We start from the raw sequence: 23,426 nt of genomic DNA on the forward strand, positions 1-23,426 counted from the left end.
TTGGTATTTACGTGTGTTCACGTTCAATGGCTGCTCTCGATTCAGTGACTGTTGCAGGTCTCATACCGCAGACTTTGTCTTTTAGGGATCCCCAAACAAAAAAATTATAGTGTTGTGAGGTCTGGTGAACTTGCCAAACAGGTGAATTGGACAGAGGGGTTTCGTTGAATACCCTCCGCGTTCACCAGACCTCACACCACGAGTTTTTTTTTTTTTTTTTTTTAATGGGGACACCTAAAAGACAAAGTCTACAGTATGAGACCTGCAACAGTCACTGAATTGAGAGCAGCCATTGAACGTGAACGCACACAAATACCAAGGGAATTGTTTGGTGATGTGTGCGATTCCATTGCTTGGCATTGTCAGCAGTGTCTGGACCAGAACGGATGTCAATTTGAGAACAGGCGGTGACAAAACAATAAAATGAGGTTTGTAAATTCTATTACATTTTGAAAATTAAATGAATTTTAATAAACACCTATTTTACAATTATTTAAAGTGTGTATACATTTTTTTTTCTCTCTCTCTCTCTCTCCTCTCTCTCTCTCTCTCTCTCTCTCTCTCTCTCTCTCTCTCTCTCTCTCTCCTCTCTCTCTCTCTCCTCTCTCTCCTCTCTCTCTCTCTCCTCCTCTCTCTCTCTCTCTCTCTCTCTCTCTCTCCTCTCTCTCTCTCTCTCTCTCTCTCTCTCTGGCAGAAAAAGCTAAACAAAACCTTTTTAACACTAGAGATGTTTCAGCTTTTTCATTCTGTGAGGACTGATATGAGATGACATTTTGTGTGACTCAAAAAAAACCTAATTCCTGGATTAACACATATATCACCAAGTCATTTGACATTTCTGTGTGTATCTGTTGTTTACTGACCGTACACTTTGATGAAGAGTTGAGGTTTTCCTGCCATAAGTTGTGCAGTATCCACGCTGTTTTAGTCACCATTTAGGCCAAATTGACAAAAAAATCATGCTTTGGACACCACAGATACACAGAACAGACCAAATTCTTCTTTATCATGCTGGATGTGATGAGATGACAACTTCATAGATCTGGATTTGGAAATCCTCCTCTTTTCTCTTTCTTCAAGGAGAAGCCTGTAGTCTGAGCTGCCCCCTGCTGGTGTGGAAGAAAAACATCCCAGCATAAGTCATCAACCTCAACCCATCAACTTCTATCCACAGATGAAATACTCCTCTAAATAAAGCAACCTTATTAAGACTTGGCAGTATTGGCATCTCTGGTAATTATTTGTCACAGAAAGAGTGCAGTGTGTGAAATCACAGCTATTTATCTCTCAGCCCCTTCCAGTTATTATAGGTGTCCTACAGGGATTGATCTTTGGTCCCACCCTCTTTTCCATCTACATTAATAATATGGATTCATACATTTATCTTTATGCTGATGACAAAATCATCTACTCTGTCAGTCCAAAACGTCGGCTTAGTTTCAACAGACTCCACTTGGACCTCTCCAATCTGCATCTTCAGTTAAACACCTCCAGGAACAAAATCATGTGGTTTAGTAGGGCCAGCTATATACCTTCAAATACCCGCAGTGTCTCCACCCTTGATGGGACACCTCTAGACCAGGGTACTGAGTATAAATATCTGCAAATCTGGCTAAACATCACTGTCCTTTTCAATCCACACTGACAAATTCCAGGCCAAGGTTAAATCAAAAATCGGCTTCCTCTATAGAAGGTGCTCCTCTTTCACTTCCAGGCCACAGTTGTAAATAATCTGTCTTGCCTGGTTAAATAAAAGTTAAATAAAAAAATAAACAGAATGTGCATATTTCCCATATATCCACTTTGGAGCTTAACACGCAACTGCAAAAGGCATATGTGTTGTCATTAAAACTTTACTAAATCAACAAACCTTACATTAACCAAGGACTTTTACACACTAATGCATGTCTTTTCTGTTACAGACAGTTTGAAAGTTATAAAACAACTGATATAAACATACAGAGAAATGCTGATATGAAACATTTTTGCTGTGGCTGTGTTGGAATGAAGATATGAACAGTACCTTACAGTAGACGTGGAGGCTGATGGTAAATATCAGAAGGATCAGGATAATGATCACCAGACATATGATCAACGTGGTCACAGGGGCTGGAAAAAAAAAAAAAACATCACAAGTGTTCTGAATCTGTGGTAAAATTGTAAGGTTTGTCTGTCACTATTTTGATTCAGATGCACACGAAATGTAGAAAGTGTTGATCAGGTCAATAATGACAGATCTGGAAACACTGAACTGAAAAGATTAGTGTTCATTTAAGTTCAGATGGAAATCTGGCTTGTCATGATACTTGAGTTAATTTTTTTTTTTTTACAGAATAAAGGTGCTTCATGGTCTGTTTGAAATTTCTACAAGAGTGAGTGATAAGACACAACCTGATATTTTTTCTATAAAAAGTTTTTAAAATGTCTCACCTAGTATTGTCAAATGCCTTTTTTTTGTGTTGTTGCACATTTCAGCCAAAAAGTTTTTTCTCAGACAAGCAAAAATTAAAGCCTATCTACATTAACAAACTATTTTATTTATAAACTACCAATGAATTTGACAGTTGTACAGAGCAACTGAAAATTAACAGTTTATTAATTTTAATTTTGGTAACAAATATCTTCATATTAATTAAACTCTACTCAATTTCAATTCACAATAATTTCTTTCTTTCTGTGGGAAAAATATTATTGAAGAACCTGTGTTATGGTCAGAATTTACTGGTTTCACCACATACTAAATTATATCAATGATATTCTTATGTTAACTATTTGAAAAAATGACCATGTCTTGGACGGAGTCTTTCCTGCAATACTAGGACAATGCTGTTCATGGTTCTAAGCAAGGTTCTAAGAGTTCTTGGATTTTTAGTTAGAGTTAAGTTTTATTTAGTTTTGCCTTTTTCTTTCTCTAATTCAGTTAGTTTTAGTTAGTTTTTAGAGCAGGTTTGCTAGTTTTTATTAGTTGTCATTTTTTTCTGAATGCTTAGTTTTAATTTAGTTTAGTTTCAGTATTAGTTTCAGTTTTAAATATATTTTATCTTCCTCACCATCCTATTCAAAGAAATAAGTGAGGTTACCCTGGACACTTTATTTGGGGGTCAGGTTAGGGTGACTCTGACTGAGCAGAGACACAAACATTTGTACAGTACGATGTAGAAATTCCCTATCGCAGGTTGGAGGGGGTAATGTAGGTGGGGGTGTGATCCATACACACGTCACCTATGTGAAAACGAAACTGAAACTTTCCATATTTTCACCGTTGGCCTCCTGACTTCTATACCTCTGTTATACCACTAATCTTAGATGAAATTTTCACATGTTCTATCCTATATCAACATTGACAAAGACAAAAACTAAGGGAATTTTATTCATAATTTTTATACATTTTAGTTAGTTTTGTAAGCACACAATAAAGTTTCAGTTATCGTTTTTTCTTTTAATTTGAGTTTTTATTTATTTCAGTTAACGTTGAAAATGTTTTTTCAATTTTAGTTTTCATCATTTCGTTCGTTTTCCTTAACGATAATAACCTTGGTTCTAAGTTGATGACCTTCACATTGAACTGTCTAAGAACAGATTGTAGGTTTGTGTGGGTTCTCCTAAAGGTTACCTGAGACAGTAAGATGGAGGACTTCACTCTTAGACGAGGAGAAGTTCTGGTTGAAAACATTGATGTGATAAACACATGTGTAGCCTCCTTGGTGGGTGTGGTCTGCAGCAGAGAACAGGAAGTGGGCTGAGTGATTGACAGCTGGCAAGGTGTGGTTCTGTGGCTCAGAGGTGTCAGAGATCAGCTGGAAGGAGCCTCCTCGGTACTGAGGTTGGACAGAGCATGTGATAGTAAAGCTGGAGCCCATCGGCACCTGAAACATCTGCGGCTGGGCCTCAGAGACCAGGTCATTGGAAGAAGACAAGGAGATGTTTGGCTGAACCAGTATATCTGTTCAGACAAAAGGACACATGTTCAAAACTATCAATCATACAATACATCCATCCTCTGTGAGACAGAGGGGCTTAATTCTGTTTGAGTTTTGAACTGACACAAACCAATGAAAATATGTTGTATCTGTCACTAAAACACCTGCAGCGTTTCACAAGGGTTTTATGGGTTAAGGAATGCAGTGGTTTTAGACTCAAATGCAAACATTTAAAAGAGACTCTGTGAGATGTATCTTTCCTCTGTCAATATTTTTTGGGATTTTACAGACTAAACATTTTCCCAAGACAAATAATATCCAAGATAAAACTAAATCCAGAATTCAGTTTAAGATACTTTTTGTGTGCTGAGTTTTACCTGAACATAACACTTCCAGAGTGGACACGTATCCATTAGAATACAGTTTAATACAGTCCTGCAGAGCAGATGTCAGCTTTACACAGGCAGATGAGATTACCCACATAGGTATGTCGTAAACCTCATTTGTTGAGTTTACTGAAACAGCAGAACCACAGTCCAGGTGTCTACAGACAGCAGCTGCAGACTGTAGGTCTGACTGAAAAGAGGTTCCCACTGGTCTCCACTGTCCCTGGTGGTAGATCTCTAAAGTACCAGCACATCGGCTCGGCTGTCCAACCAACCTGACCGGTTCTGAAGACAGGCAAGAAGAAATCAGTAGATGAACTGAGGTCACGTCAAACCTCCACCTCCACCACCCTTTTACCTGAGCAGGTGAGCCCAGCAGCTTTTCCAGACAAGCAGGTCTTCCCAAAAGAACCAGATGCCTTGCAATCCAGGAAAGAAGACTCATTGCCTTCACACTGGAGCTCACTGGTCCAGACTGGAACCTCCCCCTCTTCATAGAGCACCCCATGGAGGACTGAAGGACTTCCACAGCCAAGCTCCCTGCAGACAACTTCTGCATCCTGAACATGAATGTGCTCTTCACACACTGAGGACCAGGACGACTGGTCCCACTGGATCTCCAGCCTGCCTGAACATAGACTGGAACCATGAACCAGTCTGACAGAGTCTGTGGAGTGACAAAAACACAGACAACTGTTTAAAGCTACAAAACACCAACAGACCTGATGAGGCTGATGTTGCATACTAAAAGCCTTAATTTGTGCACAACACATGTTCCATGGACTCAGACAGACCACCTGTTGAGCACCAGCTGAGATGGGTGAGTGCATGTGGTAAAGGTTTGTCATAGTTCAGGCTTCACATACCTTACTGGGCTCATGGGAAAAAAAAAAAACCTGATGGTATCTTTCCATATATCAGAGATGTCATCAGGAGTGTTACCTGAGCAGGTGATGTCCAGGCTGGAATGGGCAGTTATGTCAGCAGCCGTTATACAGTCCCTCAGTGTGGATACAGACTGAACACAGGAGGGTGAGATATTCCACACTGGACGTTCTGAATCATGTTTTTCTTTCATAGAAATAGGGGAGCCACAGTTGAGCTGACCACATATTACAGACACTGCCTTCAGGGTCCAGTCATAGACTGTTAGATCTCTCCACTCTCCATGTTGTTTCAGTTGTACTGAACCATCACAGGGGCTGGATCCTCCCACCAGTCTGATGTTAGAGTCTGGAAAAAGACAAGTGAAGGAAAAATCAGAAATTAAAGTAACTGAGTAGACATTGATGAGAGGTTAGTGTAAATCAAACCTCCACCTGAGCAGGTGAGTTCCACAGCTTTTCCAGATGAGCATGTATCTGACACTGAGCCTCCACAGTGCAGGAGAGCAGCTTCATGACCTTCGCACTGGAACATCTTCCATACAGAAGTTTCAGGTTCTCCATAGAGCGCCCCCTGGAGGACTGAAGGAGGCCCACAGCCCAGCTCTCTGCAGACAACCTCTGCGTCGCAAAGGTCAAAGTGCTCTTCACACACTGAGGACCAGGTCAGGTTAGACTGGACCTCCAGTCTGCCTGAACAAACACTGGAACCATGAACCAGTCTGACAGAGTCTGTGGAAACACACAAAGTACACACACAAAGCAGCATCTTTTTGTGATGTTTGACTCACAGAACTATGGCTCCTACAGAACACACATCAGTTCACCCACTCCACTTTCACTGTATATAATGATGTCTGTACACAGCTTGAAAGTGTCTAAAAATCTGCATGCAGAATGAGACATGAACACTGTTTAATCTTTTGGTTCCATTCATTTGACAGAACTTGAATCTGGTCTTAAACTGTGTCCTCAGAACAGGTTCAGAGGAGTTTTCTCTTCCTTATATCTAAGAAAGAATTCAAGAATGAAGCAGTGCAAACATTCTTTTCTGCTTTTCTGTTTTAAGAAATTACAATTGGCCTCATCCAAAATCATTCTAAATTTATACAACTTCATTAATCAGCTGCTTCTGCTGATGTCTTTTTAAATTTAGTTTGTGTATATTTCCTCTGACAAAGTCCAGTTATGTACTCATTTATCCCATTAATTTACCCACTGAACTTCCACCGTGTGTGCTTTGTATGTGTGTGTTGTATCATTGTTGTGTTAGTCAGTAATGCTACAATAACTATTTTATGTTTTTATACTTATTGCTTTTGTTTACTGTTAACTGCATGATGTATGCAAAACTTATTTTGGCTGCCTAGTTTTTAATTTTATTCCCTCTAAAAGTTACTTTGTGCTTTAAACTAATTATGAACATTACCGGTCATTGGTAGTGTTACCTGAGCAGGTGATCTCCAATTGGTAAGCGCTGTGAGCATTCTGTGTTGTCACACAGTCCCACAGTGAAGATGCAGAGTGAATACAGGAGGGTGTGATCGACCACATAGTGTGGAATGAATCAACTTTTCTTCTCAGAGACACAGGGGAGCCACAGTCCAGCAGACTACATACTACAGCTCCTGTCCTCATGGTCCAAACATAGTCTAACACGTATCTCCATTCTCCATGATGTTTGAGCTGGACTGCACCATCACAGCGACTGACTCCTCCCACCAGCCTAACAGGTTCTGAACAGAGACATGTGGGACATAAGTCACAGATTTGCAAAGTGAATGAATAGATGAGAGCTTGGTGTAAATCAAACCTCTACCTGAGTGTAGCGGCTGTACACATGCGTTGCCAAAGAGTTCTTTCCACACAGTCTTTTTTTTTTTTTTCCTTATTCACCAGTTTATTCTGGCACACATACAAAAAAAAACATACATCAAATGAAAAACCCGCAGTCCGTCTTGGGCAGGAAAGAAAGACAAAACTGCTGCTATTTTTTAACCAACATTGTAAATACAAAGCAAACAAAATACATACCTGGCACACATACAAAAAAAACCATACATCAAATGAAAAACCCGCAGTCCGTCTTTGGCTAAAAAATAAATAAATAAATAAAAAATCACAGTTAGCTAACTCCACGAACACACACTAAGAACATTGCAATAAAAAAAAAAAAAAAACATACTCAACCGAAAGCCAATCATGACACCAACACAACGGCACACAACACCCACCCAAATATGACAAAGAAAACAAAAAAATGTCAAATAAAGACAGGACCAACATGCGTGCACTCACAAGGAAAGAAAGACACACTGCTGCTATCTCCTGGGGTGCACGACCCCAGTTTGAAGGGGTGTGGGGTTCATGTCCCCAAAATAAAATTGGAATTAGCACAACAAGTCAGCAATGGCAAGTGGAATCCTACACTATATACCTTAACTCTGTTACATGAGCAGGTGAGCTCCACAGCTTTTCCAGATGAACAGGTATCTGACACTGAGCCTCCACAGTCCAGGAGGACAGATTCATGACCTCTACACTGAAACTTATGCCATCGATGAGTCTCAGCTTCTATATAGTGTGCCCCCTGGAGGACTGAAGGAGCCCCACAGCCCAGCTCTCTGCAGACCATGTTTGCATCCTGAAGGTCAAAGTGTTCTTCACAAACTAAGGACCAGGACTGGTTAGACTGGACCTCCAGTCTGCCTGAACATAAACTGGAGCCATGAACCAGTCTGACAGAGTCTGTGAAGGCAGAGGCAGAAACAATTTTGGAAGTAAAGACAAACCCAAGCATTAATCCATGATCTCCAGATCACACTCAGGCAGTTTGCAGCAATAACACAACTGAGAGGACCCCATACTACTTTACAAAGGGAGTCTGTCTAACTTGGTACAGTGTAGAAATTTTCTTGCCTCTGGGGGGATGTTTGTTTTGGGTGCTGGGATATGTTACACCCCATTATGTCAGTCCAGGACAACACATTGTTGAGTACAATATGTTTTCATATTGGCCTCTTTCTCCATGCTACTTTTAATCTCAGTTGAAACCGTATACCTACCAGCAAGATCTGTGACACGGCAAGTAGTTCTGACTCAGTAGTGACAGTATAAAAATCACTCTTCAGTATGTTCTTACCTGAACACTTCAGCTCCAGGAATGAGTTGAGAGTTGTACTATGTATAAAACATTTATTTAGAGAAGGTTCATCACATTCATATTTGATGTCCCAACATTCTTCTATTGATGATGCCTCTGTTATTCTTATTGAAACAGCAGATCCACAGTTGAGTTCTGGACACACTCTGTTCGCTAACTTCAGGTTCCAGTTGTCTCCTTCCACTTTTTTCCAGTTTTCATACTGCCGTTTCATCTCCAGTTTTCCAGCACAACGACTTGCTCCTCCCACCAACCTGAAGTCACTGGTCACTGTGTAGAAAATAAACACAGCTGCAGTCAGAATCTAGTCCATTGTATTGAAACCTCCTCTTCACCTGTTCCCATAGGGTTACTCATAGTGTCATACCACTATCAAAGAACTTATAATTAATGTGTATGCACATCCAGATGTCAATGTAAAAGGCATGTGCGGTTATGAATATATCTCCTAATGAGTAAATACTGCACAATTACATTCGTGTATAAGTGTTTTAATCTGTATGAGTATACAGATGTATAATGGATAATATAGATGTATAAAGTTTGATATACTGTTTTGTATTGTTTCTATATGGACTATATCATTGCTTTAAACTGATGTGTAAAACAAATTTAAGCCTCCAATACACCCATTATTTATTTATTTTGTATGTTTATTACCTGCTGACTTGTCATTGTTCTCAAACAGGAGTCCTGCAGGGGCAAAATCAGAAAATAAATTAAAAACACAAAAAAGTTCTGAGCAAACCAAAACATATTCTTAGAGGAAAAGTGCAATAGCTATCATTTACTCTGGTTGGCAGTTAATGGAAATACAGTGTACTTTGTTGTAACAGTTAATTGTAGACATAAACACTTCAAAATTCTGGAAGTTGTCAGCAAGTATCAGTTTTCAGCAAGAGTGATTTCTCAAACAACAATGGGGGCATTAACCATGGCTTGGGCACCTTGGGGAGCTTAACTGGAGTTCACAATCTCCATCTTTACCAGATCTGAGTGAAAATTAAATCCATATTATAGGAGATGGTGAAATGCTTAGTCTGCATTAAGTACTTCAGCTAAACCTCACATTCTTGATTGTTCAGTTATGTGTCAGCAAATTTCTTAGCTGAGCTTTCTCACTTCTTCTTTAGGTCACCATCTGTGTCCACTTGGCGCTCCTCTCCACTTTGATTCAGTTCTCACTTACCCATTTTCAGAGAGACAGCGAGTGCATATTGCGGCACCGACACCTGGTGCCGCGGCACCTCGGTTGGTGCCGCGAGGTACCGCGGTACCACGGCTCGGTGCCAGGTGCCGTGGCGCCGCGGTGCGGCAAGTGGTTGGCACCAAGCCGTGGCACCGCGGTGCCGCAGCTCGGTGCCACAGCTCGGTGCCAGGTACCCCAGCACGGCACCGCGTACCATGGCTCGGTACCACAGCTCAGCTCGTTGCCAGGTGCCGAGGCGCTGCGGTACCACAGCCCGATACCATGGCATGATGCAAGTTGCCATGCTGTGGTGTCAGTCAAGTCAGTAACATGCATTTGGTCAAAAGTTGTTGTTTTTTTTAAATAATACGTTATTATATTGTTAATATTTTGCATTTGTTAACCCTTAACCCTCTGAAATTCAAAATTTCAACATTAGTGTGTTATTGAAAGATATAACAAGGCTTTATTACTTTTGTAAAATTTGTCAATTTTTTTTAAATGTTATGTAAAAAACAAAACAAAAACACAACAACAAAAAAAACAAGGTCAATGAAGTTACCATACTTGGTTCCTTGCCATAAGTGGCAACAAATAAATAAATCAAAGAATTATATATTTAAAAAAACACAAGAAAAGCACATATAAGTTGAAAGGAACATTTATTTTACAGCACTAGAACAACATACGTGCTAGTACAGACACCTGTCAACATACACATTATCTCTTTGAACATCTTTCCTTACATTAGTACATTACTTCATGGTACCTAACAAAGCAGTTACACTTACTGTTCATGCAGAGGTGGACCTTGCTAACCCCACTTCGAGAGTAAAGTCGTAAAATATCGAGGTGAAGTAAATAAAGTCCAATACAAAAAGAGTCATAATTTTACCAGAATAAAGTCGTAGTATATTGAGAATAAAAGTCATAATATTGAGGGAATAAAGTCGTATCTTTAAAAAAAAAAAAAAAAAAAAAACATCTTAATCTAACGAAATTTCAGTTGAAAAAATGTCTGCTTCACTCAATCTCAAAAGTACTCGTTTCAACAAAATCTGGTCTATATTCATGAACAAATTTACGTCTGCATTATTAGCCTGACTCCCATTCCATAACCAACAAACACATTTACTTCATGCCTGGCTTGAACGTCCGTATAGTTGTATGATGCGCTAGCCATTGTAAACTGCTCTTTACCAATAGAACAGTTGCAGCGGTACCACAGCCACTGGAAATAAGCCACTGGCAACAGAAATAGTGAGCAATAGGCACCGGCACCTCTGGCAGCAGTGCCACAGCCACCGGAAGTGCCGCAGACGAGGTGCCAAAGGCACCGGAAGTAAGCCACAGGCCACAGGGAGATCTCGTCCCTGCTGAAGAACAGACTTTGTCATCTTTATTCTGTTTTATGGCTGGAGGCTTCTACACATGGGGTGGGAGGGTGGGGGTGATTGTTGGTCGGAGGGGAGCGGGGCTGGGGGCGGTAGCGTAGCAGTCGGACATTGTCGCTTTACTATTCCTCTAACTCCATACTCAGCCATAGGTGATAGTATGGATCCAAGTTATTATTCCAACAATGACTGGGTTGCGCGACTCGCTGGGCGGCCAGTTCCTTCACACTGCGGGTTCGAGTTTGAGGCCGGAGGACCTCCAGAGGAGGGGTGTTCCCCTCCGCGTCTTTTTCGAGAGTGAGACCAAGTCTTCCCCAGGGGTTCGCAAGATGGAGCCACCCCCGGTTCCGCGTACTCCCAATCCTGCTCTGAAAAATCGATCTCATCCACTATTAATCGATTACGCAAAATTAAAATGAGATCGATCTAAGATCGATTAAATCGATTTTTTTTACCCAGCCCAAAGTGACACAACGGTTGTGTGTCGTTTATTTTGAGATTGACCATGCTCACTGCTGTTTCTCCCATGAAATAACACGGGAGCGCTTAGTTGGGTTGGACTTTTTCAGGCTTACGTGAACCACGTGATCACCGGAGCGGCGACATCAAAGCGTGTCATAACTCTCTTTATAGGGCTCTGATCTGGATGAGGAGTTGTGCTGATCAAAATGGGCTGGTTCAGTGAGTGGTTGGAACAAATACATGGCAGGGTTTATACTCTATGGAGCTGGGATTACCCACCACTGCCAACCACAGACAGAATATAAACCACAGATGATGGACCTACAACCTCTGAACTGTATCTAAATACTGACCTTTGACTTTTAGGAGCACCGTTTTCACTGTGATGATGTCATTATTTTTCTTAACATAACATCTGTATTTTCCACTGTCAGTGTCTTTGGGGTCTTTCAGGGTCAGACTGAGGTTTCCAGATCCCAGTGGGTTTTCATTCATCTCTGTTCTGTTTCTGTAATCATCATGGTGTTCAACAGAATTCTTTGAATAAAAAAGGAGCTCCTTGCGTTCGTTATCTTTGTAGTAAAACCATCTCACTTCGACGCCATCAAGCGATTCAGGTGGGGTTATGAAGGGCAGCACCACAAACTCCTTCCCCTCCTCCTCCGTCACCTGACAAACTGAGAAGAAAAACAATAGTATATATCCCTGACAAAGCTGTGGAAAAGGTGAAGGAAAATTTCACATAAAAACATGACTTCTGTCGGGATCAGCCATCATATAACCCAACTCTGGCGTTGTTTATTTGGAGTAAGTAAAGGACAAATATAAAAACAGAACACAAAACAAGGCTTATTGTCAGATCTTAGATTGTCAACAATTCCAAGGCTTTAGTGCTTTTAAGGTTTCATCACTATAAAAAGTCTCATCTCCATCACATACACATCAGGATTATGTGAATAAATATATTTGTAAAGCTGGGAAAGGACATTTGTGTCTTAATGATATTCAAACATTTTGCCTTAGTCTGCACTGAAAACCTGTCAGGTCAGAGGCCAGATTGAAAAGTTTCAGAAACCAAAAGCAGCATCTTCATTCATTTATAAACAAATATACATAAAGTAAAAGACCTTATTGTCACATTGTCATTATTGACAAAGTGTTAGGACCACTGACCTCTCTTGTGTATGCACAGTACTGACCTTTGACCTTCAGCTCCACTCGTTTCTTCAGCAGGATTTTATTCTCATTGCTGTAGATGGTGCAGGTGTAGGTGTAGTTGTCTTTATCTGTGGGGTATTTCAGGGTCAGACTGAAATCTTCGGTTTTCACCTGATTTATTTCCATCTCTGTTCTGCTTCTGCAAGCCTGGTGCTCTTTACTAGAGGCTCTAGAGCCTTTTTCATACAGGTAAACTATGTCGTTGTCTCTGTCGGTCCACTCCACTCTGATGTCCTTCATTAGGTAGGCTGTGGTTGATTTACAGGGCAGCTGGACAGATTCCACCCCTGATTCAACCTCTACTCTTTTTACATCTGAGAGAAAAACAAACACACCATCAGCTGTGAAGACAATAGCAGTACACTATTGACAGCAGGACATACGATTGTGGAAAAAAATTATTAGACCATCAAAAGTCATCAAAAATAATGGTTATGTGATCAGGTACTAACGCCTGTGTGTATCATTTGACTAAAAAAGACAGAAAAGAAAACATGGTACAACACGTACAATGCCATAGCTGATAGGTTTTCTGTCCACATTTTTAGACAAGAGTTTCACAACTTGTACTTTGCTGAAATTTCCTGGGTCTTAGGAGGTTAAGAACTGAAGTGATTTTGGTTATTATCACGAAAACCATGGAAAATGGCTAGGTATCAGCTCTGAAATTAAATTCTGATGAGCTATTTTTGTTGTTATCATTATATTTGTTTACAATATAAACAAATATTATATACAAATGTACCTTTAGTTGTACCAGGCATTAAAATGAAAAAGAAATTGAAGAAAACAAGGGTGGTCTAATCAGTTTTTCCGCAACTGTATCTAACTACTAAAGCAGAGACCTTTGACCTCTACTGGGGTCTAGAGAAAAGACAGAGTGAAGATGGACTTAGATGTTTATCTGTTTATATCCACCTTATGTTTTATTGAATATGATGAATGAAATCATGTAAACTACTGTGTGTGTGTGTGTGTGTGTACTGACATTAGTTGTTGACCTTTCCTACTGTCTGGCTCCTCAGTGGTCTAAACCAAAGAGCAACTACTGGGGCTGGATAGTGAAACCACGTTTGAAAACTGTTGGTTTCATAACAATCAGATGATCTCTGTGATGATCTTTACCATCTTATCTGTAGACGGACAAATTATAACATCATCTGTAAGATCTACCATTAGGTAAATTATCATTTTGTAAGACAAGTAAAAGTTTCAGGTGCTGAGACACGTGAGGTCCATTTACAACAGCTCTACAGTCTGTCATGTAGACAAATCCTGAATGAAAAAAAAAGAATTGTTTTTCTTTTATCTCATTTCTTCTTTAATCATCAAAGCCAAATGTCAAAATTACAGCAAACATGCACCAAATACTAAATATGTCTCATCTTTCCCATCCAAAATCAGAGATCAATAAGGTTGTGACATCTAAAAACACTTTTTTTGGCCATAACTACAGGTAATGGAAAGAACTACATGAACATATTATGACAGTGGAAGCACCTGATTGAACTTACACTTCATGCTTTTTCAATCTAATATTGTGTCAACAGCCAGGCTAAGTTCATAGATTCTGATTTAAAGTCCATGGAGAAATGAATAACATGATAATGTTGGAACAGTGGACATTAGTTCAGTGTTGGACAATAGTCTGACACACTCCTGTGTGACCCTCGTAGCTGTAGCAGATTAGCAGTGACTCATGGGTCAGTTTAACAAACCTGGAACCACAACAGGTGTGATTTTCATTTCACTTGACAAGTTACCGCCAACATATGTGTGAAAACTTTTTCTTTGTGTTTTCTGTGAAGTGTGTGAGAGTTGGGTCGTGTGTGTTTGACCACAACAGCATCTGATGTAGTGGAATAACACACCTGATTTTACTTGAATATAAAATAAGACAAATCCAGTGATGATAAGTACAGCAGCAATGACAGTAGGAACAACTACGATCCAGGATGGAACATTCTCTGTGGATGACAGAAAAACATTCTATTAGAGCTTCCTTTGTTCAAACTTTGACTTTAAACTGTGTCTACAGTACTGACCTATGACATGATGTAGCTCTACTCTCTGTTCCATGGTGTCTCCTTTCACATAGAAGGTGCAGATGTATGTTCCTCTGTCTCTGTCTGTGGGATATTTAATGGTCAGACTGAGGTCTCCAGTTTTCAGCAGGTCTTTATTCATCTCTGTGCGTCCACAATAAGACCGGTCCTGTGTTGTAAGGTCATCACTCTTATTCTGATACACGTGGACCACATGGACCTCCACCCTTTCTGAGTAAAAATGAGTCCACTCCACTCTGGTGTCTTCAGGCAGATGAGGTGACGTTTTACAGGGCAGCCTGACAGACTCCACCCCCTCGTCTGCCTCCACCACCTTCTGATCATCTGGAAGAAGAACAACCCATAATATCCAGCAGTCCAGGGCCAAATTTCAGTCACTAAACCATCACAGACTTTTGTTGATATTAACTGGTAAATCATAGAATGTGAAAGGCTGTAAGGACCTAAACTCATAAAAAATGTAACACTATTTGGAATTATTATATGATGTTACCTTGACAACACCAAAACAATAATCTTTTGACTGTTCTTTACATTTTATTGTCATTTTCTTTTTTTATTGATGTTTTAATCCTGTACAGCACTTTGAGCCGCAAGACTTGTTCAATCGTGCCGTATAAATGCATTAAATATTTGACGTATTTCTCTTAAACTGAGTACAGGACTTCCCTTGGTAAACCTCTGTTTATTATTACAACGCTCAGAACTGTGGGTAATTTCCTTGATAAACATCGAACTAGACAATGAGAGACTTGAGTCCCACACCTCCTTAGATTATAGAGTGGTGGAAGAAAGGTTTTGTTCACCCCATGCATTTGTGATATATTACATTAAGAATCACTCCTGTCATTGAAATCTGCTCAGTATTGTTCCGTTCTCCAAACGTGCATGCTCTCTTCTGCACATGCTCAGTTCCTCTGAGGTTAAAACTGAATGTTTCAGCAGAAAATGAAACACATCCAGGACATGAAATTTTTAAAATATCAAGAATTTATTTTCTTATTTTTATCTTAACAATAAAAAATACTATTTGCATTTGTTTGTGTCTGTCTGATGCAGCCACACCTTTTGAAAAAAAAAAAAGATTTTTCCACAAATATTTCATGATAATATTTGAGATTTATAAAATTTTAAGGGTATCCAAAAGGTTTTCCTCTACTGTACTGTATGTATTGTATTAATTCTACTATGTTGTGAATACAGTAAAGGAGCACAGGATATGAACAATGAGTGTGAATATCAAATCTAAGATTATTATGTTAAAAACTGAAGTCTGAAATGGTTATTAGATTTGGCATATTCATAAATTAAAAAAAAATATGCATGATTTTGAACTGAGTTGATATTCATCGTGTGTGTGTGTGTGTGTGTGTGTGTGTGTGTGCACGTGTAATTTTTTTTCAAAGCAATAGCTGCTTTACATTCAGAGAAAATTTAAAAACGATCAAAAACGTTTTATCTTCCAATGGTGAAGAATTGTTTGTATCTCCATCAGCTCACCTTTGACCTGCAGCTGTATTTCTGTTAATCTCAGCTCATTGAATCCCGTCCAGATGGTGCAGGTGTAGTTGCCGCTGTCTGATATTTGTGGTTTTCTCAGAGTGAGGCTGAAGTCTCCAGAGTCAAGAGCATTAGTTTTCATCGATGTGCGTCCTTTGTAATGTTCATTCTGCTCTTTAAGATCATCACCATCATCGTTAAGTTGATGGATAATTTTGGGATTGAGATCACTGTGAATCCAAGATACTATGGGGTCTTCAGGCATCATAGTAAAATGGTCATAAAACTGATAGGGCAGCAGGGTGGACGGCTCCTCCTCATACGCCTGCACCACAACAGCCAGTGCATGCTGGGAAGCTGAGGACACAGAGGCAGAAACATACTGTAAATTGTTTTTTGCAGTGTGTTTTTCCTCACTGTGTTCATGTATGAGGTTCTATAAAGTTAGAAATGAGTTCGATGAGGAAATGAGCAACTCCCAGCACAATACACACCCTGATACAAAACACAGATCTAAGACATTTTACACATAATCAGAATGAAACAAAGGTACAGTTTTCTGTTTATCTAGAACCCATTTTTATCAAATTTGATGATGTGTCCAAAATGACAGTTTTTGGAGCACATAGTATAACATTACCACCAGAGGGTGCTGAGGAATTTTGGAATAAAGGCTTGAAGCAGAATGAAACACCTCAGGGGAGGATTACATGGTTCTCAGCAATTATCTAGACCACTTTTTAGTCAAATTTGATGATGTATGTACAGTGACCATTTTTGGATGTCTCTGAGGTCTAAATTCTTTACATACGAAAAACTCAGACACCAGAAAAACTACATTTTAATCTATGATAAAGGTGGTAACAAATAATGTATTCAAAACAAATGGTTAAACAGTCCACCTGACACTGAGGACCATATACGTAGGTAACAAACTGTTTTAGACTTAGAAAAGGACATATGTCACTTCATCAAATAACCAACTTCCATCACAATCAGAATAACAAATTGAAGATGAAGTCTTACATATTGAACCTGATCCCATAGTTTACTGTTTGTTGTTTTTTCATTGAAAGTTGTTGTCCAGATGCATATGCTTTACTTCAGTTTAAGGTTACGTTGAAGCAGTTAAACAGACAAATGAAGAGCAAACACCTGACCAGATCCCATCACCAAACATACTCCAACACAAACTTAGGCTCAAATTTTACAGATTTTCAACATAATCTAAATAAAATGACACCAGTTTTCTGCTTCAGATAAAAAATTCTCCCACATTTGTTTGTATTTTGTCTTTAATATTACGCCTTGATGCATATTCTTTACTTTCTTTAAATGTCATATTAAAGTCAAAGAAATAAATGAAGATTAAACACATGTCTGATCAGGAGGATCATCTTACCGTGTACAAGAATCAGAAACACCACAAACACGTCCATCTTCATTCATGGACTCCATCAAGCTCATCAGAACTCTGTAACACACGTCTAACTGACTTTGTTTATGTTTGTAACAGGGAGAACATTAGCTCAGAGCCAGTTTTAATTTCCCCACAGCCTATCAACTGTTAGCAAAATACAAACAGCTGCTGGAAAGTGATAACAAGCGGCACAGCGTTAAGTTTCACTCACTGACAAATAACGATGTGACTGAGAGAAAGACAAATGTGCAACATTTTTTTATGACTTGCATTTTTTATTAACTTTTTCCAAACATATCACATCACACATCAAATACTAACATTAGAGCATCGGTAAATTACCCACCCATAACCAGAAGGGGTCTTCATATTGATATTGTGACTTTTATCTCACACACATCAACTTTAAGTATCCATGTATATAATATATACATACAGCATAAATATCTACACAGAGGTGTCTATTTATAATATACACACATACATACATAAGGTATGTGATCATTGTCTTTTCAGTGTGAATCCTCTTAGCCTTTAGTCTTTGAGATATAAAGATTCCAGGTATTTGCTCCATTTCATATGATATGTTTCCGTCTTGTCCTGCGTCCTATTTGACATTCTTTCAAATGCCGCTACTTTTCCAACTGCCGTCATCCATTCCTGGAACGGAGGTTCTCCATATTTCTTCCAGTTCAATGTGCAGCATTTTATTAACAATTATAAAGTGATAAAAAAAATTATTACAAAAAATACATTTCAGTGTTACAGATGAATTGCCCTCTTATCTGTAGTAATTTTTTATCTTTGGTCCTGGATTTCCATGTCCTTTCAAAGCAAGGTAAGATGTACAGAGCAATCAGACTTCATGAGTGGTCATCAGAGGAACTGGATCAGTGAACAAGTCTTGGTTCCTTTGTCTTTCTTCTTTATGCTGAGCTCTGTCTGCAGAGGAGACTGAGGACACATAGAAACTTTAGTATGAGATATAGAAGCAATCGACCAACTAGAGACAGACAACAAAAGACAATTAACTGACAACCAACTAAACTAAACACAAAAAGTAAGGAAATTTGTGTTGTGTAGATTGTTTCTTTATTTTAACAATGCTCCTTGGAATGGGAAATACACATGCTTTCCAATGGTGTATCGACAAGAAGCATCATTAAAATAAAGAAATAATCTACCAAACACAAATGTCCTCACTTTTTGTGCTCAGTTTGGAAAGAAACAACCAGAAGCAACCAACCAACCAGCAGTGGTGGGTAATCCCAGCTCCACAGAGTCAAAGTCCTGCCATGTTCTGGTTCTACCTGTTCATTTAACACAGATGATTCCACTAATGATCCCATCTACCTGGATGAGGAGTTGTGCTGATCAAAATGGGCTGGTTCAGTGAGTGGTTGGAACAAATACATGGCAGGACTTATACTCTATGGAGCTGGGATTACCCACCACTGCCCACCAGAGATAGACCACCAACCACAGACAGAAAATAAACCACAGACGATGGACCTATAACCTCTGAACTGTATCTAAATACTGACCTTTGACTTTTAGGAGCACCGTTTCATTGTGATGATGTCATTATTTTTCTTAACATAACATCTGTATTTTCCACTGTCAGTGTCTTTGGGGTCTTTCAGGGTCAGACTAAGGTTTCCAGATCCCAGTGGGTTTTCATTCATCTCTGTTCTGTTTCTGTAATCATCATGGTGTTCAACAGAACCCTTTGAAAAAACAAGGAGCTTCTTGGGTTCATCATCTTTGTAGTAAAACCATCTCACTCTGACGTCATCAGGCAGGTCAAGTGTGGTTATGAAGGGCAGCTGCACAGACTCCGCCCCCTCCTCCACCTCCACCTGACAAACTGAGAAGAAAAACAATAGTATATATCCCTGATAAAGCTCTGGAAAAGGTCAAGGAAAATTTCACATAAAAACATGACTTTTGTCGCAATCAGCCATCATATAACCCAGGAACTTCAGGTGAAAGCTGCCTGTCGCTCCCTGGCTCACTAGCGCCCCCCAGATATCAACATCTTTCAAATGATCGAGTGTATTTCCCGCATGAGCGGACATTCATGTTGTAAATTCAGTTGTCTTTGGTTAGGGTTAGGGGTTGTACAAATTTATACTTTAACCCTTTCATGCACAGTGGTCACTACAGTGGACAGCTATTCAAAACTGTTCTCTTGTATATTCATGGATTTTATTGTTTCAGTTCCATATCCGCCAACACAGTGGGCATCTATGCATCATCCTATACACTGCAATTCATACCATTACTGTAACTTTGCTGTTCTAGATAAATCTGATCTGCAGTAAGATGTTTGAGTGTAAATCATTTGCTTGTTATTGTTATTAGACTGTAGGTTTTTTTTTTGTTTGTTTTTTTTTCCCCTTTTTTCATTATCATGAGCAATAACTAATATTACAGTATGTTAAAATGTGACAAAACATCAGATTAGCAGCATTAAAAAAATATTTCATACTTTTCATTCAGTATATCAGTAAATACATGTTTCTTTTCTTCAAAAATTAAATGCATGGTGTCCAGCTGAGTGGATATTTTTGCAACTCCATGAAAAATAGGTTCATAGAAAAAAATTTCAGTTGCATTGTTTTTTTCATGCCTAAAGACGAATAAAAACACTTAGGAAAAATATCTTGATCAGGGTCAAAACACAGTATTCAAAATCTCTCTGACGGGACATTTTAAGAGCCAATTTGACCCACATTTTTACTTTTAAATTCATTTTTACTTTAGTTGGACCATAAGGGATCATCCAAAAGAAGGAGCTACTTTATATTGAAATAAATGTTGGAATGGCAATGAATTAAAGTTTGCTCTCTGATGGGACATTACTGTGTTTTGACCCATTAAGGTTCTCATAATTCATGCATGAAATGGTTAAATACCTGTTACGTTCAGTTGTCAGCTGTAGCCCTACAGTTCGCTAGCTGACTTGTCCAGCTGTTGAGATTTAACCACTATAACCACAAATTATGGAGTTTTAACGATAAGTTAACATTAGTAAAATGTTGTTATCGGTGGGTTTCATTTTAGTTGTTTTGCTGAACCTGGTGGTGTTTGGTCAAGTTTGTCAGCTGAGGTCATGTGCGAATTAGGAGGAGAGTTGCTGTAGAGCTGAGCTCTGCCAATAAAAGTTCATTAAAGTTATTATTCATGAGTTAAAGAAAACGAAACTTGTGTAACTTGGCATTTGTAAGATCCGACTCATCCTGTAAGGATTCTGTTGAGTTTTTAATGAGTTTAGCCTCTGTGCTAACGCTAACATGCTAAGTTAGCTGCTATGTTAGCCGCTGGTTAATGTCATATTGTGTGTGTTATCAGAGCAGAACTTGGCAGACACACAGTGTTCACAGCTAACCACTGTTTTCTGCTTGTACCTCAGTCCTATAATAGTAAAACTTAAAAATGGTAAATTGTCCATCTCCTTACGAGTACAGTACAATTGCAGAATGAATGAACTTGTAAAGTTAGCACCTCTCATGTAAGTAGTCTATCCAAGCTAACACCAACCTTTCTCCCAAAAATTTAAGTTTTCAAAGTAATAAATGCACTCCTTTCAGTGGTCAACCCCACTACTCAGAAGTGTAACACACACAACAGTTTATACGGTAGTGACGCAACGGTTGTGTATGGTTTATTTTGAGGTTGACCATACTCACTGCTGTTTCTCCCATTAAATAACATGGGAACGCTTAGTTCGTTTGGACTTTTTCAGGCTTATGTGAACCACGTGATCACCGGAGCGGCAACATGAAAGCGTGTCATAACTCCCTTTATAGGGTTCTGATCTGGATGAGGAGTTGTGCTGATCGAAATGGGCTGGTTCAGTGAGTGGTTGGAACAAATACATGGCAGGGCTTATACTCTGTGGAGCTGGGATTACCCACCACTGCCAACCAGAGACAGACCACCAACCACAGACAGAATATAAACCACAGACGATGGACCTATAACCTCTGAACTGTATCTAAATACTGACCTTTGACTTTTAGGAGCACCGTTTTCATTGTGATGATGTCATTATTTTTCTTAACATAACATCTGTATTTTCCACTGTCAGTGTCTTTGGGGTCTTTCAGGGTCAGACTGAGGTTTCCAGATCCCAGTGGGTTTTCATTCATCTCTGTTCTGTTTCTGTAATCATCATGGTGTTGAGCAGAACCCTTTGGATAAACAAGGAGCTCCTTGCATTCGTCATCTTCGTAGTAAAACCATCTCACTTCGACGCCATCAAGCGATTCAGGTGTGGTTATGAAGGGCAGCACCACAAACTCCTTCCCCTCCTCCACCTCCACCTGACAAACTGAGAAGAAAAACAATAGTATATATCCCTGACAAAGCTGTGGAAAAGGTGAAGGAAAATTTCACATAAAAACATGACTTCTGTCGGGATCAGCCATCATATAACCCAACCCTGGCGCTGTTTATTTGGAGTAAGTAAAGGACAAATATAAAAACAGAACACAAACAAGGCTTATTGTCAGATCTTAGATTGTCAACAAGTCCAAGGTTTAAGTGCTTTTAAGATTTCATCACTATAAAAAGTCTTATCTCCATCATATACACATCAGGATTGTGTGAATAAATATATTTGTAAAGCTGGGGATGGGGCATTTGTGTCTTAATGATATTCAAACATTTTGCCTTAGTCTGCACTGAAAACCTGTCAGGTCAGAGGCCAGATTGAAAAGTTTCAGAAACCAAAAGCAGCATCTTCATTCATTTATAAACAAATATACATAATGTAAAAGACCTTATTGTCACATTGTCATTATTGACAAAGTGTCAGGACCACTGACCTCTCTTGTGTATGCCCAGTACTGACCTTTGACCTTCAGCTCCACTCGTTTCTTCAGCAGGATTTTGTTGTCATTGCTGTAGATGGTGCAGGTGTAGGTGTAGTTGTCTTTATCTGTGGGGTATTTCAGGGTCAGACTGAAATCTCTGGCTTTCACCTGATTTCTTTCCATCTCTGTTCTGCTTCTATACATCTGGTACTCTTTACTAGAGGCTTTAGAGCCTTTTTCATACAGGTAAACTATGTCGTTGTCACTGTCGGTCCACTCCACTCTGATGTCCTTCATTAGGTAGGCTGTGGTTGATTTACAGGGCAGCTGGACAGATTCCACCCCTGATTCAACCTCTACTCTTTTTACATCTGAGAGAAAAACAAACACACCATCAGCTGTGAAGACAATAGCAGTACACTATTGACAGAAGGACATATAGTACAGGCCAAAAGTTTGGACACACCTTCTCATTCTTTGCATTTTCTTTATTTTCATGACTATTTACATTGTAGATTCTCACTGAAGGCATCAGAACTATGAATGAACACATGTGGAATGTAACAAGAATTGGATACCAAATTATTTATTAATTGAGTGTTGATTTATTGATTAATTTATTATAGATTTATAACCAACACTTAAACTTAAATCAACTCAAAACAATAATTTGGAAATCTTGCATAGGTGGTGGAACTTTGTGACGGAACAGTGAACCATGTGTGAATAATAGTACACAAAGCACAACTGAGGCAATGGATTTATACATATACATACTGTTATTAACCTAAACTAAGACACACAAATAACATAAAGACGAGACAAATACAACCAAAGGAGCGGAGATTATGGACGGAGAATATGTAGATAAGATGGCAGATAGCTATATTCAAGATATATAATGTTAGTGAGGTTACGTTGAGGTAAACCTACTTAAATTGGAATAACACCAACTCAGATAAATCAGGAGCAAGTTTTCTTACAAGTTTGTGCGGTGCGGATGC

The 23,426-nt window shown here is 39.2% G+C and overlaps 2 protein-coding genes across 2 annotated transcripts; both read right to left on the reverse strand.

Moving 5' to 3' along the window:
- Nucleotides 1–720: 720 nt before the first annotated feature.
- Nucleotides 721–8,600, reverse strand: LOC115439628 (scavenger receptor cysteine-rich type 1 protein M130-like). Its single transcript, XM_030163477.1, has 10 exons — nucleotides 8,333–8,600; nucleotides 7,642–7,938; nucleotides 6,639–6,926; nucleotides 5,626–5,922; nucleotides 5,249–5,539; nucleotides 4,665–4,973; nucleotides 4,298–4,591; nucleotides 3,614–3,943; nucleotides 2,024–2,109; nucleotides 721–1,109 (listed from the first exon to the last, which is right to left on the reverse strand). The coding sequence occupies exons 3-10, from the start codon at nucleotides 6,826–6,828 to the stop codon at nucleotides 1,035–1,037; spliced, it is 1,872 nt and encodes a 623-aa protein (XP_030019337.1). The 5' UTR covers nucleotides 6,829–6,926; nucleotides 7,642–7,938; nucleotides 8,333–8,600; the 3' UTR covers nucleotides 721–1,034.
- A 2,355-nt stretch (nucleotides 8,601–10,955) lies between these two features.
- On the reverse strand, nucleotides 10,956–19,170 carry LOC115439631 (uncharacterized). The gene is made up of 7 exons (XM_030163487.1): nucleotides 19,147–19,170; nucleotides 17,585–18,544; nucleotides 16,183–16,539; nucleotides 14,662–15,006; nucleotides 14,488–14,583; nucleotides 12,598–12,930; nucleotides 10,956–12,075 (listed from the first exon to the last, which is right to left on the reverse strand). Exons 2-7 carry the CDS (start codon nucleotides 17,625–17,627, stop codon nucleotides 11,720–11,722), a joined length of 1,530 nt encoding a protein of 509 aa, XP_030019347.1. The 5' UTR covers nucleotides 17,628–18,544; nucleotides 19,147–19,170; the 3' UTR covers nucleotides 10,956–11,719.
- Between the last annotated feature and the right edge of the window lie 4,256 nt (nucleotides 19,171–23,426).

The sequence above is a fragment of the Sphaeramia orbicularis genome, chromosome 19 (assembly GCF_902148855.1).
Source record: "Sphaeramia orbicularis chromosome 19, fSphaOr1.1, whole genome shotgun sequence".
NCBI lineage: Eukaryota > Metazoa > Chordata > Actinopteri > Kurtiformes > Apogonidae > Sphaeramia > Sphaeramia orbicularis.

Excerpts from the sequence above, each read along its gene's own strand:
- LOC115439628 (XM_030163477.1), bottom strand. The coding sequence starts at position 6,828 with ATGAGGACAGGAGCTGTAGTATGTAGTCTGCTGGACTGTGGCTCCCCT. Across the intron at positions 5,540-5,625 it reads TGTGGAACTCACCTGCTCAG|ACTCTAACATCAGACTGGTG; the intron begins GTGGAGGTTTGA and ends GTCTTTTTCCAG. Across the intron at positions 4,974-5,248 it reads CCTGGACATCACCTGCTCAG|ACTCTGTCAGACTGGTTCAT; the intron begins GTAACACTCCTG and ends GTCACTCCACAG.
- LOC115439631 (XM_030163487.1), bottom strand. The coding sequence starts at position 17,627 with ATGAAGATGGACGTGTTTGTGGTGTTTCTGATTCTTGTACACG. Across the intron at positions 14,584-14,661 it reads AGAGCTACATCATGTCATAG|AGAATGTTCCATCCTGGATC; the intron begins GTCAGTACTGTA and ends TGTCATCCACAG. Across the intron at positions 12,931-14,487 it reads TTATATTCAAGTAAAATCAG|ATGTAAAAAGAGTAGAGGTT; the intron begins GTGTGTTATTCC and ends TTTTTCTCTCAG.